The sequence below is a fragment of the Pongo pygmaeus genome, chromosome 8, assembly GCF_028885625.2.
Source record: "Pongo pygmaeus isolate AG05252 chromosome 8, NHGRI_mPonPyg2-v2.0_pri, whole genome shotgun sequence".
NCBI lineage: Eukaryota > Metazoa > Chordata > Mammalia > Primates > Hominidae > Pongo > Pongo pygmaeus.
Window position 1 is genome coordinate 19,593,659 of NC_072381.2, and position 18,586 is coordinate 19,612,244.

At 36.3% G+C, this 18,586-nt stretch overlaps 1 protein-coding gene and 1 pseudogene across 1 annotated transcript in view; both read left to right on the forward strand.

The window, feature by feature from the left end:
- Positions 1 to 18,586, forward strand: part of MALRD1 (MAM and LDL receptor class A domain containing 1) — a 679,682-nt gene that overhangs the window by 432,005 nt on the left and 229,091 nt on the right. Inside the window, exon 30 of the mRNA XM_054503207.1 lies at positions 12,438 to 12,566. Coding sequence (XP_054359182.1) covers positions 12,438 to 12,566 — 129 coding nt within the window. The remainder of the gene's footprint in view (positions 1 to 12,437; positions 12,567 to 18,586) is intronic.
- On the forward strand, positions 9,724 to 10,318 carry LOC129006466 (non-histone chromosomal protein HMG-14-like; annotated as a pseudogene).

Sequence of the window (18,586 nt, forward strand, 5' to 3'; positions counted from 1 at the left end):
TATCTAGGTTTTGTGCTAGTATTGAGTATATAGTGATGATTATAATACAATTTCTTCCTTTAAGGATTCTTCATTTTCTTCAGAATGGGCAAGTTTAGTTTATCTGTTACAGAGTAAGGAAATCAAATAGAAAATGCACCATTGTATAGCATTTCAATATCATGTGCTATAATTAGGATATCTGGAGTCCCAGGAGAGCCAGATGGATAGATGGGTCTGAGGCAGGTCAGATAATTCTTCATGGAAGGAACAGCACCTAAGGTGTGAGTTATAGGAATTCATATTTGAGTCAGATGAGAGAACATATGGATTTTATTGGCTAAGGGTAAAGACTGTGGTGCCAAAGCATGAATTCTGGCTTGGCTATTAAGTAACTACATGAAATTAGGTAAGTGAAATAAGAATTCTAGTACCTGCTTCACGAAACTGTTTTGAGAATTACATGAGTTAATATATTAATATGTAATGTGCTTAAATTGAATGAGGCATGTATAAATTCTCCATAAGCGCTAGTGTCACCATCATCATCATCACATCTTTATCATATCAGGCTACTGCTATAACAAAATAGATCCCCAAAAAACATAATCCAGGAAGTTTATCTCCTATCCACTTTATAGCAGTTGTCATGTAAACAGATTGGTGGGGCGGCTTTTCTATTGAATTTACTCAGGGACCCAGGCCTTCAATCCGTGGCCTTCAAGGTCCATCCCACTGATCATGACTTTTCCATCCATGTGAAGAGGTACAGAACATGGGGAACAGTGTGTGGAAGTCTGTATGGCCTCACCTGGATGTGTGCACATTACTTCTACTCACATTCCAAGGGTTAGAACTCAACCTCATGATCTCACCTAGTAGTAAAAGGAGCTGATAAAAGTGCCTGTGTGAGCAGCCACAGCCCAGAAACAAGCATGTCCTATAGAAGCGTGACCAAATAACCTGAAATAGCCATCCTTCTCCACCATGCAGCTGAGGAGGGACGAGTGTGTGAAAGAAGATGGTGTACATCTCTGGACCATACATGGATGGTTATCGTGAGATTGCTCATGAGTCAAGGAGTAGAGAATGATAAATTAGGAGGTAAAGAAAGAAGATAGTGTGTGAATTTTTAATCCTGTTTAGTGTATCTGATATGTTGCAGAGAAATCTCACAGAAAATGCACAATAAGTGTTTAGATCTCAGCAAAAGGAACAGGTTGCGATTGTAGACATCGGGCCATCAGCCTCCAGATAGCAGTTAAAATCAAGTGGGACTACCAAGGAAAATCATCTGGAGTCACAGTTTGTTTTTCTAGCATTTAAAAGTCCAGACTGGAAAAGGAACCAAGAGAGGAGAGGGAGGGTTGAGACACTGACAGAGTACCAGGAATATCACGCCAAAGAGCTTAAGGAATTGACGTTTCAAAGTGGAGGGCATTTTCAGCATATCAGCAGCAGCAATAAATCCAGAATGGGAAGGGTTGACATTTATTTTAAAATGGTAATTAGGACATCATTAGATATATAAGCAAGAGTTCTTTTAGTGCAGTAATAGAAATTGCTAAGAAGCAAGGAGTGAATGATGACTTCTGAATCACTAAAGCACTGAAAATGTTTCTTTTTGCATAAGATCATAGTGGTCCTTGTCAGGTGTACCTGTTCTGAGTTTTTGTTCTTGTGTTGCTTTAATTTCTTGTTATCTCTTCTTCCTTCTTTCTAGGCTTTCTGAACAGGCTTTTTTTTTTTTTTTTGGTCTGAAATTTTAAACCAGTGATTTGAAGTATGCATAGCCTACGGTTCAGCAATCAGTTGTTCTAAAATTATATGAAGAATTCATTTTAAAAACTGGATATTTAAAATATGTCCATGCACAAAATACTAAAGATAAAATGAGTTTCATGTCAGAAAAGAGAGCTTGCTCTCTCTCTCTCTCTCTCTCTCTCTATATATATATATATATATTTTCAAACAAGTATACATACAGTTTATGAAGTCATCTTTTTATTTAAAATATGAAAAGTCAAACTTCAGGAAATACTCCTTTCAGCATGCACCTTGCCTCTGTGTATTGCCAGTGAAATCACATTTTAAAATATTTTTCTAAACTGTTTCTGTACACTGATACATGGTCCAGTAACTCTGATAACACCTCTGATAATTTTGATGCAAACTGAAGTTTGCTGTCACTGAGATCACTAAGGCTACAGTTTCAGACGTGTTGCTATTAATTGCCTGATATATGCATTGACCTTTAAACCTAATTCTTTTGAACTTAAGATAGACTTAAATTATCATGGTGAATCGAAAATATTCTATTATGTGTATGTTCTAGACATTTGAAAATACTGGTCATGTGATATCAAATCATTGGCAGTGTTGAGATGTCCTTTTATTTGCAAACTTGCCCCTGATAGTTCCTTCTAGAATAAGAGAGCAACCAAGTGAAATAAGTAGTAGTTCATCTGTGAAGAGACATTTGGGTGCATGATCTTCCCAAAATATATGTCCCTTTTATTTTCTCAAATGTTGCTCTTCCTTCATGTAAGTATGAATCTTCTAGTCATATTTATTTGCAATATGTTGCCAAACTTGCTTGATAAGGAAACTGAGAAGAATGGAATTTTATAAATAAGGAAATTCAAAAAGGAATTGATCCCTTTCTATTGAGTGTCTGGCCTATTAATTCTACTTGGTTAAATGACCAGCTAGAATGGTAGGTAATTTGAAAAGTCGTCAACAATTTATATTAACACACCAGTATAAGCTAGGGCTGCTTTTATTGTCTTCTGACAGCAACTCATAAATATATTCAATTATAGCACTAAATATACTGTTTTACTAATAACATTTCATCACTGGATCATAAATTCCTCGAAGGTGAGAGCTATCTCAATATTTTCCATAGTGTCTGATAGTTGCTCAGTACATGTTTCTGGCTTGAATAAATGGAAGGTTCTAAATTGTTGGCATCACTAGATGTAAACACACTGTACTTGGTGTGAGAAAGTGGTTATTCTTATTATTCTCATTTAGAAATCACATTAAATGACTTATCAAAGATTACAACTTTTATAAGAACTGGGGTTCAAATCATTTTCTTGGTCTACATATTTGCACTGCTCAATAGCAATCAGTGTTTACTCTCCAGAATTACCAGGTCTAACAAGAGGTTAACTTTTGCTTGTAAATTCAAAACTTTTGAAACATGCCTACCATAAAAACTGTCCAAAGATAATTTATCAACAAGTCAAAACACATAGATGACAAGGAAAATTCATATATTAAAAAGATTAAAAAAATCAAACAAAAAAACAGTTTTATAGAAAATTTTCTGGAAGTCCTAGCCAGAGCAATGAGAGAGGAGAAAGAAATAAAAGGCATCCAAATAGGGTAAGAAGTCAAACTATCTGTCTTCGCTGATGATAGGATTCTATACCTAGAAAGCCCAAAAGACTCTTCCAGAAGGCCCCTGTAACTGATCCACAACAATGCGCAAAAAATAGTAGCATTTCTATACACTAATAAGGTTCAAGCTGAGACCTAAGTAAAGAGCACAATCCCATTTACAACAGACACCCACCCACCCACCCACCACACACACACACACACACACACACACACACACACACACACACACAAAACTTAGGAATATATCTAACCAAGGAGGTGAAAGATATCTACAAAAAGAACTATAAAACGCTGCTGAAAGTAATCATAAATAACACAAAAAATGGAAAAACAGTCCATGTTTATGGGTTGGAAGAATCAGTATCATTAAAATGGCCATACTGCCCAAATCATTCAGCAGATTCAATGCTATTCCTATCAAACAACTAATATCATTTTTCACAAAATTAGAAAACACTATCCTAAAATCCATATGGAACCATAAAAGAGCCCAAATAGCCAGAGTAATCCTAAGTACAAAGAACAAAGCTAGAGTCATCACATTACATTACTTCAAACTATATTATAAGGCTACATTAACCAAAACGGCGTGGCACTGGTACAAAAAATAGACACATAGACCAATGGAACAGAACCCAAAAATAAGGCCACACACCTTTTACAAAAATTAACTCAAAATGGATTAAAGATTTAATGGAAGACCTCAAACTATAAGAATCCTAGAAAAAAAACCTAGGAAACACCATTTTTGTCATTGACCTTGGGAAATAAATTATGACTAAGTCCTCAAAAGCAATTGCAACAAAAACAAAAATTGACAAATGGAACCTAATTAAACTAAAGAGCTTCTGCACAGCAAAAGAAACTATCAACAGAGTCAACAGAAAATTTACAGAATGAGAGAAAACATTCACAGACTATGCATACAACAAAGGTCTAATATTCAGAATCTATAAGCAACTGAAGTTGATAAGCAAAATACCCCATTAAAAAGTGGGCAAAGGACATGAACAGACACTTCTCAAAAGAAGACATACATATGGCCAACGAACATGAAAAATGTTCCACATCACCAGTCTTCAGAGAAATGCAAATTAAAGCCACAATGAGATACCATTTCACATTAGTCAGAATGGTTACTATTAGAAAGTCAAAAAATAACAGATGCTGGCGAGGTAATGCTTATACACTGCTGGTGGAAATATAAATTTGTTCAGCCACTGTGGAAAGCAGTTTGGAGATTTCTTGAACTTAGAACTAACATTCAACTCAGCAATCCCATTACTGGATATATATTCAAAAGAAAATAAATATTTCTACTAAAAAAAAGATGCATGCATGCATATGCTCTTCATAGCACCATTCTCAATAGCAAAGACATGGAATCAACCTAGGTGCCCATCAACAGTGGATTGAATAAAGAAAATGTACATATTATACACTTTGGAATACTACACAGCCATAAAAAGATATGATATATCCTTTGCAGCAACATGGATGTAGCTGAAGACCATTATCCTAAGTGAATTAACACAGGAACAGAAAACCAAATACCACATCTTCTCACTTAACATGAGGGCTAAACCTTGGGTGCTCATGGACATAAAGATGGCAACAATAAACACTGGGAACTACTGATGAGAGAAGGGAGGGAGGAGGGCAAAGATTGACACGCTAACTTTTGTGACAAGCTCACTACCTAGGTGACAGGATTATTTGTATCTCAAATCTCAGCATCACACAATATACCCATGTGACAAACCTGTGCCATGTCCCCTGTGAATCTAAAATAAAATTGAAATTATAAAAATAAATAAGAAAAGTTTTCTAGCTACTAAAATGCATTTTAATATTTCTGTTTTAATTAATGCACCCAGATGTTCATACATATTTACTTGTATGTGAACATGAAAAACAGAGTGCATGTGTCAGTTTTAAGTTTTTTTAAAGAATAAATTTACTATTAGACAATATGCAATTAGCATAAAGTTTGTCTTAAATAAGGAGTATTATTTGCAGAAAATTGATTTATGGGGTTTTCATGAGGTTATTTTTATAATTCATGGCAAAATAGCAACAGTTTTTTAAACTATTAATTTTATATTACAAATTGGACTACAGAAAAATTAATGAAACCATAGGATATGCTTCCCACTCACTGGAAACATTTGAAAATACTTTTTAAAAGCATAATAATATATGTTGGCAGAGATATTGTTAAAAGGGAACATTTATACACTGCTGATGGGAATGTAAACTAATACAACCTCTATGGAAAACAATGTGGAGATTTCTCAGAGTACTAAAGGTACCATTTGATCCAGCAATCTCACTACTGTGTATCTACCCAAAGGAAAAGAAGGCATTATTTACAAAAGATACCTCCATGTGTATGTTTATCAACAGCACAATTCACAATTGCAAAGATATGGAATCAACCTAAGAGCTCAGCAACCCATGAGTGGATAAGGAAAATGTGGTATATATACACCATGAAATACTACTCAGCCACAGAAAATAATGAAATAAGGTCTTTTGCAGCAAGTTGGATGGAACTGGAAGCCACTGTCCTAAGCGAAGTAACTCAGGAATGGAAAACCAAATACTGCATGTTCTCACTTAAAAGTGGGAGCTAAGCTATGGATATATGGAGTGGTATACAGAATGGTATAAAGAACATGGGAAACTCAGAAAGAGGGAGGCTGAGAGGGTAGTTCGAGGGATGAAAAACTACCTGATGGGTATAATGTATGTACTCTATTTGTATTATAGTTGCACTAAAAGCCTAGACTTTATCACTATACAATTCATCATGTAACCACAACCATTTCCACCCCTAAACCTATGAAAATTAAAAATATTTTTAAAATAATAAAGAAGGCTGGGCACGGTGGCTCACGCCTGTAATCCCAGCACTTTGGGAGGCTGAGGCGGGCAGATCACAAGGTCAGGAGATCAAGACCATTCTGGCTAACAGGGTGAAAGCCCGTCTCTACTAAAAATACAAAAAATTAGCTGGGCGTGGTGGCGGGCACCTGTAGTCCCAGCTACTCAGGAGGCTGAGGCAGGAGAATGGCGTGAACCTGGAAGGCGGAGCTTGCAGTGAGCCCAGATCGCGCCACTGCACTCCAGCCTGGGCGACAGAGCAAGACTCTGTCTCAAAAAAAAAAGAAAAAAAAATAGTAATATTAATAAAATAAATCAGTGTAGCTTTTTAAACAAGCAATTAATTTTATTGATAGATATCAAAAGCCCTAAAAGACACAAATCCATCAACACATTTTTATACCCAATAATGGCATGTTAGGAGTCTGTCTTACATAACTATTTCCAATCGTGAAGAAGCTAAATATAGTTTTGTTTAAATGTAAAATAATGAAACAACTCTATAATGAATAGAATGGAATTGTTAACTAAATTAGGGGTATATTCAGTTTTCATTATATTTTATAGATATTAGTGATTACTGTGAAAATCAGACCACAAAATATTTATGATATGATAAATATAAAAAGGTAGAGAAAATATTGTGTATATGTTATGATTACAAGTATTTAACCTAGTTACAAAAAAATTTAAAAAGAAAAATGCGACAAAATGTTAAAGACATTGTGTAAAGAAGGAGAGATTGTTTTTTGTTTTTTTCTACATTATTATGTATTTAAACTCTTATCATAATAAAATATGTTTTAAAAGCTCAGAGGTTTCCATTTACTTATCACATTAAATCAAATGTCAATCTGCATTTTCAGAACCAAAAGACGTAGTTTCTCCAATACTTCACAGAACAACATACCTTTTTAAGTCTGATCAGTTTTTTAAACTCCTGCTCACTCATGAACATCTTTGAGTCTTTGATAGTTAAAATTCTTTGTTGTGGTCTAAGCTCCTTTCATGCCTTCAATGCATCTAGATGTTTACTTGCTTAGGACTTTTCTTAGATACGTTTCCTGACTCACTGTATTCCGTGGGAAAGTTCTCTTGTACTTGGAATTTCACTAGGTCTTCCATACATATATAGCAGCATTAGAAACCCTAATTATTTCTTTTCAGTTGATTCCAAAGCTGAATATGTGGATTTGTCAACTAAATAGCATAGTCTTCAAAAGCAGGGATTATGCCCATTTTAATATTCTTCATGTGGTTACGTGAAAAACAAAGGTGCTTGGAAATGCGTGTCCATATGAAACTTGCCGTCTGGAATCTCAGAGCATATTGAATGTCATCAGCTTAAGAAAGTAATAAAACAACAAGTGTTTCTTCATAAATATTATCTATAGAATGATTATGTCTAGTTCAGTGTAATGAGCTCTGTGTACAAAACGATTTTAATCCAAATTGAAATTTATAGGATCGAGGATTTGTAAGTTCTGTTTCAAAGTAAAATGAAACTAGTTTTCAATTGATGTCACTTTCAGGTTGGTGAGAGTCTGTTTAAATCTACAGTAGATTAGTCCTATATCTACCTTATGTTCTTACTGGATTAAATTTTGTTTTCCTATGGCTGCATTATTTTCCACGGCCTTCACAGGATCTTTCAGTTTCTCATGCTTTAGTTAGGTCTTTAGATCTCTATTTGTCAGTCTATTAATAGCAAAATAAATATTCTAGTTTTTTCATATGCCATAATCTGTTGGCCAGGTTATTTTCAACTTTTATTGTGAGCACCAATGTTCTATCCATTCTTGTATCATCAAATATAGAATATGTGAGATATCTTTCATTTTATATATTTGACAACCAGGTGAATAGTTATTGCCTTTATTATTACCATTTTGGCTGAATAAAAAATATAAAATGGCTAAACACACGCAAAACAGTCTTTCATTAAAAAAATCTATCTTTTCAATTTACTGTATTCTTAAAAAAGATATGTGAGGCTGTTTTTTATTTGTTTTTTTTTTTCTTTGGACACCTAATGTTTCATAGATATTCTAGTCATTGTTCAGTTTACTGCAATTTAAAGCATCACTTTATTTCTCTTCATGGCTTTGCTATTCTATATTATCAAAGAAAATAAGCCTTATTTAGAGATGTAGCCTATTTTAGCCATTTTTTTTTATAAAAACCAAATAACCAACTATTTAGAGTGATGTCAAAGCACATTTCCCCTGTGGAGTAATTATATGGCTTTACATCCTATGGCATGGAAAAATAAAATAATCTCAAATGCACAGACTTGCATATGGAAAAAATGTCCACATACTGCCCTAGGGTTAACTGTAAATTCTCACTAGTGTTAATTAAAATTATGTGGCAAAGTTCCTAAACTACTCGGTAAACATGACCTTTAAGTCTTCGTCTTGTTAATGCCCATAATTGGACCATTTGCTGTTGTCTCAGATGTTCTTTCTTCAGTCTTCATATTTGTATACACCAAATTTTACTGGTAAATTGTTCTTGGATATCATACAGGTTTTAGCTATTGTATTATGGGCATAATCCAAAGCCTCTGGATATGCACTTTTAGTCAAGTCTGTAGAGCTGTGTTCTTTTTATTTGTGGAAGTACTGCCTAATTGTCAGTAAATTACCTCCACCTCAGGTACATCACCTCTGAACCTATAATCACCTGTGTAACAAAGGAACTGCTGAATTTTATTTAATTTGTTGAAGTTGATAAAAAAATTGTAAACCTTTAATATAAGTCACTATGAATCTGTGAAGTATTATCATTTGACTACATATCTGATTAAATAATATTTAAATATAAGAATTGCTCTAAAAATTCTATGTCAATTCACTTTTCTAAGCCCCCTTTAGATGAAACCATTGTTTCTGAAATTATGATAACCAAGATTTATAAAGAGCCAACTATATATCAGGTTCTATGTGAGGCCCAAGAGAACACGATAAAAACTTCTGGTTCTAACGAGCTTGGAGTCTGGGGGGGACAGCCAGCCATGTATAAATAGCTCTTATATGTGATGATATTCATTGTAATATAGGAATAAAAGGGTACTTAGGTGGCATGAAACAGAAGTGTCTCACCTGGGACAAAGATGGCAGTGAGAAAGGCAAGACAAAAGTAGAGAGAGAGAAGTCATTTCATTGAATCATAAGTTTGGGCAGCGGGCACCTGGGGCTCTGGAGGGAATAGTCAGGGCAGACAGGAAGTAGCTCCTGTGAATGCCTGTAAAAACGAAGAGCAAGGGACAGATATGTGAAATCTTCAGTCACAGGATATAGACCGATTGCAGTTACTTGAGAGTCACAGAAAATAAGACTGGAAAACTAAGCTGGAACCAAGGACAAAGGATTTTTAATGTCTTTATTAGGGGCTTTTGATGTATGTACTAGGTAATGATCAGCCTCAGTCCCCACGTGTACAACGATGGAAAGGTATGTGGCCATGCAAAGAGGTCAAATGTCATGAATGACCTTCCTGCAGACTTAGGATTTTTGTTAAGAATACTTTGCATTTTCTAAGAAGTAGTTTGGGTTATTCCATGGGTTATTAAGATCCCGTGTATTGAAAACATTTAGGGGGGCGGAGGAGAAGGCGGGCTCCCAATCCGGTTCTATCCGGTTCTCCCACCATCCCCCGCCAGGGGTCTCAGCAGCTCGGAGGGTGGAGGAGCGGCAGCGCCAGGCACCGCACCCGCGCCCTTCCGGAGCCAGAGCGCCCAAGAGGAAGGTCAGCTCCGCTGAAGGGACCGCCACAGGAAGAGCCTAACAGGAGGTCAGCGCTGTTGTCAGGTAAACCTGCTCCTGCAAAAGTGGAGGCGAAGCCAAAAAAGGCAGCAGCGAAGGATACTTCTTAAGACAAAAAAGCACAAACGAAAGGGAAAAGGGGAGCAAAGGGAAAACAGGCCTAAGTGGCTAACCACGAAAGTGAAGAAGAGTTACCTGCAGAAAACGGGGAAACGAAAACTGAGGAGAGTCCAGCCTTTGATGAAGCAGGAGAGAAAGTAGCCAAGTCTGATTAATACTATGTACCATGTCTTATCAGTAGTCCCTGTCTCCCTTCTTGTACAATCCAGGGGAATATTTTTATCAACCATTTTGTAAATGCAAGTTGTTTAGTAGCAGCTCCAGAAACATTTTTAAGAAGGAGGGAATCCCATCTCATCCTATTTTTTAAGTGTAAATGCTTTTTTTTTAAGAGGTGAAATCATTCGCTGGTTGTTTATTTTTTGGTACAACCAGAGAATAGTGTGGGATATTGAATTAGGGGATGCTTTCACTGTCTTGGGTGTCAGCTTAACATTCCGTCGATGGGGGGTTAATTTTTATATCCTATAATACAAAGCATATTAAATGGCAGTATGGAGTCACAGTCTTGCATCTAACGTCTTTAGCATTTTAAATTACTTCTATTCCCATGTTGTTTTGTAGTAGAATTGTTTCCTAAAGAAAACTACTCCTTGATCGTGGCTCTCCTGTCAGAATTGTGGGCACTCTGTAGCCTCTTTGGTTGTGATAGTCCTATTTTCCTAATAACTTTGTTACTGTGCTGTGAAAGATCAAAAATTTGAATATGTAGTATACATGCTATTCAGTTGTGAATTGGTGGGATGTAGGTAACAGCTTGTCAACATGTGAAGATACTGGTACTTGATAGCCTCTTAAGGAAAATTTGCTTCCAGATTTTAAGCTGGAAAGTCACTGGAATCACTTTTAAAAAGAATTACAATATATAGCTTTTTAGATTTTTGGCACATGTGTTAAGAATTATGTACATATTGAAATGTCTGTACTGATCCTCAACCAATACGATCTCAATTATGAAAGAAAAAATATCTTTTTATCTTTTTTTCCTTTGTCCATTTAAAATGTTTGATTTTTCTTTTTAAATTAGGTTGTGATGTGCCACTGAAATAGGCAATGTTGGCAAAACAATGTCTGTTACAATATAACACATTAGACATTTAAATAATCTTAAAAACCATGTGAAGGGACATAAACCCGGTCGATTAAATCTGAAACGATGTTTTCTGCACAAGCGAGTACAGGCATACCTCTCGTTAAAACTGATGTAAACAGGCATACCTCTCTTTAAAACTGATGTAAACAGAAGAAGCCAAGTGGGGCGGGGTGGGGAGCAGGGTTAGGGGTGTGAGGGTAGAGTGGGGGTGCGGTGAAGGGAGGCTGAGGTGGGTGAGTGAAATGGCAGACCAAAACAACACTAACTGAGGGAGCAGGACTCTGCTCAGTGCAGAAAAATTGGCTTATGAATAAAAATTAGACTGTGATATCAAATTAAATTCAGATCATCATGCAAAAGACACAATACATGCTCTTTAGTTTTAGAATAAAACACACACATTCATTTCCTAAAGTTTGCTGCCAATTAATTTTCTGACAATGTCTGCTGGCTTGACTATTTTTTTATACGAGGATGAGTATTAAACACTGTCCATACTTTTTCATCTACAAAAAAATTTGCATAAAATAGTGTTAGTTCTCTGTACTTGTCAATGGACAGTTTAATTATGTGTATAAAAAAGGAAAATCATGCCCCATGGAAGTCAGAAAAAGCAAAATAAAATTTAGAGTATGAAACCTCCACCAGCCAGTATGTTCATGTGAAAATTCAGCAGAAATAGACAGTTGCTTTAACCGATAAAGTTAACATCTTCTTTATGTAAAATTGTCAGTCAAGACAGGAACATATCACTAAAATTGGTGTCTGTGCTATAGACTCAGATCACCAGGAGCATTATGAGCAGCACAAATGGCCAGGAAATCTCATCGGTGCATGCTGACAACGAGCAGGATTTGGTGGCAGGCTGCACATACCCTTTACCAGGTTCCAGGTAGTTGTGGGCCACAAATTTGAGTGTCTCATCCATGAGAATCACAGGCAAGGAGATTTTCAGCACCATCAAAGTGCATAAAAGATATTTCAGAAGTAGAATCTATATAACTTGCTGAACCATTGAAGGTGGGACTGAGAAAGAGGAAGTTGGGGAAGTCCACCTTAGGCAACTGTTGAAATCCTTAACTTCCTTACTGGTGTGAAATCTATAAAATACCTAACAGGAATCTTCAAGTCTAATGAAAATGTTGATGAAACACTGCTTTTGTTTTTTTGGTGTTCCCTAGTGGGAGAGATCTCTGAGATTTGTCCGGAAACCACTGATTTTTTGTGCCGGGACAAGAAGTGCATTGCATCCCACCTTGTTTGTGACTATAAGCCAGACTGCTCTGATAGGTCTGATGAAGCTCACTGTGGTAAGTTTATCTATCTGCTGTATGGCAGCCAGTTCAGCAGAGATTTTCCTTCATAAGTAGAGTTAGATATTGGCGTTGATGATGGAGAAGAAATATTATTTTCACGCACTAGAGTAGATTTAGAATAGCCCAAATATTTCCCCAAACTTGTATACAAGTATCAAATACAAATACAAATGACAGCCCTTTCATATTCTTTACTCCGTACTGAGAACTGTAACAAGTCTATAGAAAATCATTTTACCGAAAAATAATCCCATTCTGTAATTAGGCACACTGTGTCTAGGGTGAGAATTAAAGTTTCTAGGAACTGCAGTGGCAATCTGTCTTTCTTTATTGGTCTTTGTTTTTTTTTCTATTTTTTTTCCAAAAAATTGTTGATTTTGTATATGTGGCTGAAAATGAGCACTTTTAATAAATACCAGTTTAGTAATTAATTTTATCAATTACATTGCACTGGAGAAAGAGGACTGGATGGGCCCCATTGTATTTTTATTCAAGCTTTAATTCAAGCAATATTTTAAAACATATATAAAACTAAGTATATAATTTTAAAATATGAGCAGATATTTAAATTCAAAGGATCTTTTTTCCATATATTGTATTGGAAAAAAAGGATCTTTTTTCCATTTATCTTATCTTTCCTAGAGAATATTGATACAATACCAGCTACCTGTTGCAGTTACCATTTGCTGCCTAACAAGCTACCCCAGAAGTTAGTGGTCTAGGCCACTGTTAAATTTTGCTCACAATTTTTTAGGTCAGTAATTCAGGAAGAGCTCTTCTGGGCAGTTTGTCTCTGATGGCCTGAGTCGAACTGATAGGGTGGGACAGGATAATCACATCCAAGATGACTTCTTCTCTTGATACTCTTTGGTCTCTCTGTCTTACTAGAGAGAGTAAGACATCTCTCTAGTACTCTGGAGTACTCTCATCCTCCAGAGTACTCCATGTGGCTTGGGTTTTATATAACATGGCAGTCACAGGGTGGTAAGCCGTTGTACACAGGGCTGGCTTCTACTAGAAAGTGTCCCCCGAGCCTCAGGAAAAATAGCAACAGTTACTTTGATTTAGCCTCAGATGTTCCATAATACCATACCTGATTCCTGCTAATGGCCAAGCAAATAACAAAGTCTAGACTAGACTTTCAATGGGAAAACAAAGTCTAGACTAGACTTTCAATAGGAAAACATCACACATCAAATGAAGAGAAGGTTGTAGGGTGACCTTTCCGGAGACAAACTACCAGATAAGCATATTTACATTTTAATTTTATAGCTCAATTTAATTTTTTATTTCTTAGGATCTTATACTGATGCTTCCAATGGGCTTATTTTCTATTTAAAATTTTAAATATATTTTTAAACTTTAAAAAGCTGTGGGAAAAAATACATAATAAAAATTTACCATTTTAACCATTTAAAATATATAATTTAATGGCATTAAGTACGTTTGTATTGTTGTGCAACCACTGCCACCATCCATCTCTAGAACTATTTTCATCCAAAAAAAACAAAACTGTACTAATTAAAGAATAACACTCCATTTACCGCTTCCCCTAGACCATGGTAACTACCCTTCTCATGTCCATCTCTATAAAAGATCTTTCATTTCTATTCTAGGTACCTCATATCGGTGGAGTCATATAGTATTTTTCTTTTCTGTGACTGGCTTATGTCACTTACCATAATGTCTTCAAGGTTCATTTCGTATTTTAATTTTAAATGAAAGTATTTTTAAAAAGTCAAAACAATCAACACATCTTAAGACTTTATTACTAATGCCAAAGAATTATAGTATTAATTTTATAAAATATCATGTATTTCTTTCATAGTAAGTACATTCTCAAATAAAACTTATAGTGCACTGCGTAACACTTTTTAGTGTTATTTCTAGCTTCTTTTAAATTCATCGGCTGGGCGCAGTGGCTCACACCTGTAGTCCCAGCACTTTGGGAGGCCGATGCAGGTGGATCACAAGGTCAGGAGTTCAAGACCAGCCTGGCCAACATGGTGAAACCCCATCCCTACTAAAAAAAAAAAAAAATTAGCCGGGCCTGGTGGTGGACGCCTGTAATCCCAGCCACTCGGGAGGCTGAGGCAGAGAACTGCTTGAACCTGGGAGGCGGAGGTTGCAGTGAGCTGAGATTGTACCACTGCACTCCAGCCTGGGCGACAGAGTGAGACTTGTCTCAAAAAAAAAAAAAAACACGACAAAAGTGTATTTTTAAAAATACTGAGAGTAAGGAATTAATTTCAATGGAAGACTCTAAAACGTGTGAAATCACCATTTTCCCCACAAGATGTACTAAGTAGGGCATTTAATAGTCACCCACGAAAGAGTAAAAACTTGGACAAATTCAAGCCTGTAAACTGCAGCCAGCACTCAGGTGGAAGAGGAGCCCACACATTCAGAGCATTAAGAGGGAGCACAGCTGCAACTGTGAGGAAATATAGAGGAGCCACATGATTAAGAGCCTACCTACTGACCACTGCACTTAGCGCCACATGCTGGCTGGATTACACCCCAGATCTTCAACACCAAAGTACTTTGCTAGCATACCCTCCATCAAACCAAAGGCAAGAAGTCAGCTACAAATGAAGACCCTGAGCAAAGCCTCAGCCCTCTGGAAACATCCAGAAAAGAATTATAATGACTGTACTCAATCTACACTGAAGTTAAAGGAACATTGGCACACAGAAATAAGAAAGAACCAGTGAAAGAACTCTGGCAACTCAAGTGGCCAGAGTGTCTTCTGTTCTCCAAAGGACCGTGCTAGTTCTCCAGCAAGGGTTCTTAATCAGGTGAGATGGCTGAAATGGCACACATAGAATTCAGAATATGGGTAGGAACAAATATTATTGAGATTCAGGAGGACATTGAAACCCAATCCAAAGAAGCTAAGAATAACCATTATGCAGGAGCTGACAGATGAAATATCCACTATAAAAAAAAACCTAACTCACCTAATGGAGCTGAAAAATACACTACAAGAATTTTACAATGTAATCACAAGTATTAGCACCAGAATAGAACAAGTTCAGGAAAGAATCACAGAGCTTGAAGACTGGCTTACTGAAATAATATAGACAAAAACGAAGAAAAAAGAATAAAAAGGAATGAAAAAATTCTCTGAGAAATATGGGATTTTGTTAAGAGGCCAAACCTATGAATCACTGGTATCCTCGAAAGAGACAGGGAGAAAGCAAGCAACTTGAAAAATTGCTTTCAGGATATTGTTAATAAAAACTTCACCAACCTCACTAAAGAGGCCAACATTCAAATTCAGGAAATGAAGAGAATCCCTGCAAGATATTACACATGAAGATCATCCACAAGACCCATAATCATCACTTTTTTTTTTTTTTTGTGAGATAGAGTCTTGCTCTGTCACCCAGGCTAGAGTGCAGTGGCACAATCTCAGATCACTGCAACCTCTGCCTCCCAGGTTCAAGCAATTATCCTGCCTCAGCCTCCTTAGTAGCTGGGATTGCAGTTGTCTACCGCCACACCCAGCTAATTTTTCTATTTTTAGTAGAGATGGGGTGTTGCCATGTTGGTCAGGCTGGTCTCAAACTCCTGATCTCAAGTGATCTGCCTGCCTCGGCCTCCCAAAGTGCTGGGATTACGGGTGTGAGCCACCACACCTGGCCATAATAATCACATTTCCCAAGGTCAAAATGAAAGAAAAAATGTTAAAGGTAGATAAAAAGAAAGGGCAGGTCACCTACAAAGGGAACCTCATCAGACTAACAGTGAATCTTTCAGCAGTGAATCTTTTACCCTCCAAGCCAGAAGAAATTGAGGGCCTGTATTCAACATTCTAAAAACAAACAACAACAACAACAACAAAAAAACAAAACAAAAAAACCTACAACCAAGAATTTCACATACAGGCAAACTAAACTTCATAATGAAGGAGAAATAACATCCTTTTCAGACAAGCAAATGCTGAGATAATTCATTATCAGCAAACCTGCCTTACAAGAGCTTCTGAAGACCATCACCAGCCACTACAAAAACACACCTAAGTACACAGACCAGTGACACTGTAAGCAACCAAACAAGTCTGCATAACAACCAGCTAATGACATGATGACAGGATTAAATCCATGCATATCATGTTAACCTTGAATGTAAATGGGCAAAATGCCCCAATTAAAAGGCACAGAGTGGCAAGCTAAATAAAGAAGTAAGACCAAGTGGTTGGCTGTCTTCAAGAGAGCCATCTCACATTCAATGACACCAATAGGCTCAAAATAAAGGGAAGGAGAAAAATCTACCAAGCAAATGGAAATCAATAAAAAGCAGAGATTGCAAACCTCATTTCAGACAAAATAGACTTTAAAGCAGTAGAGATCAAGAAAGACAACGACAGTAGATATGGTAAAGGATTCAATTCAACAAGAAGACCTAACTATTGTAAATATATAGGCACCCAACACAGGAGTACCCATATTTATAAAGCCAGTTTCTAGAGACCTATGAAGAGACTTAGACTCCCAAACAATAATAGTGGAAGACTTCAACACCCCACTGACAGTATTAGACAGATAATTGAGGCAGAAAATTTAAAAAGATATTCAGGACCTGAACTCAACATTTGATCAATGGACCTAATAGACATCTGCAGAACAGCCCACCCCAAAACCACAGAATATACATTCTTCTTATTGCCAGATGGCACATACTTTAAAATTGACCACACAGTTGTACATAAAACAATCCTCAGCAAATTCCAAAAAAAAATGAAATTATACTAACCATCACAGCACAATAAAAATAAAAATCAATACCAAGAAGAGCTCTCAAAACCATACATTTACACAGAAATTAAACAACCTGCTTCTGAATGACTTTTGGGTAAATGATGAAATTAAGGTAGAAATTGAGAAGTTCTTTGAAACTAATGAGAACAGGCATACAACATTTCAGAATCTCTGGGACACAGCTAAGACAGTGTTAAGAGGGAAATTTATAGCACCAAATGCCCACATCAAAAAGTTGGAAAGATCTCAAGTTAACAACCTCAAATAATCTCAAATTAACCATCGCAGTCATTGATTGGTGGGACATCTGCGTAAAAGTGTGAAAGGTCATGGAAAGGGATGACTAAGGCCAATACAGAGTGAGAAATGTAAGCAAGCAAATATAGTGAATGTTTTTAAATTAATAGGGGCAGCCTGGCTGTGTGGCTGCAAATTAGAAGAAAGGAATTAGAAGAGAATGTGAAATTGAAGGACATGGAAAAATGTGTAACTTTGAAGAAAATGAAGCTGTAGAATGTCAATAGCAGTGTTTTGATAAGGAGTTGAGATCATAAACAGAGATTAGCCTTAGGAAAGAGAAAAGTGGCATATTTTTGAGATTGAGAGAATGAAATGTAAGAGAATTTATCCTGATTGGATAAGTATCTTTAGCGTCAAAGATAAAGTCATATATTAAGCAAGGCGGGACAGGAGGTACAAGGATGATCACAGAGAATAGAAAAGGATGCAGAATAAATATCGTAGGGCTGTATGTCAGGGAGTCACTTACATAGAACACTAGTAAAGAATGTGCAGGTGACATCATTCTAAAGAACATATAATGGCTGTCTTTTATGTCCATTGCAAGATTCTGAATTTTTACAGATGTGTTGGCTGAACACCAGCAGAACGGAATGTCTCATTTTTTATCCATATCATATAATAAAAACCTATTCTATATTATATAACACTGGCATGGCAAACACAAAAAAGGCACACAGAGCCCATAAATAAGCATACAAGAAGCAATAGATTATATATAGTCATATAGAATGAACGAAAGGAATGTACATGAATACAAGTGGTTGTAATTTGTAGGGATAAGATACAATAATGCTTGAGAAGTAAAATGCTGATATTTTATTTAAATAATCTCAGGGATCCAGAAAGTTTGTGTGGAAATATTAAAGCTTTGCGTGCTGTATATTTAGTATCAACTTTTATAGCAAGGCTTTTTTCTGATTACATTTCTATATGCTAACATTGGTTGTA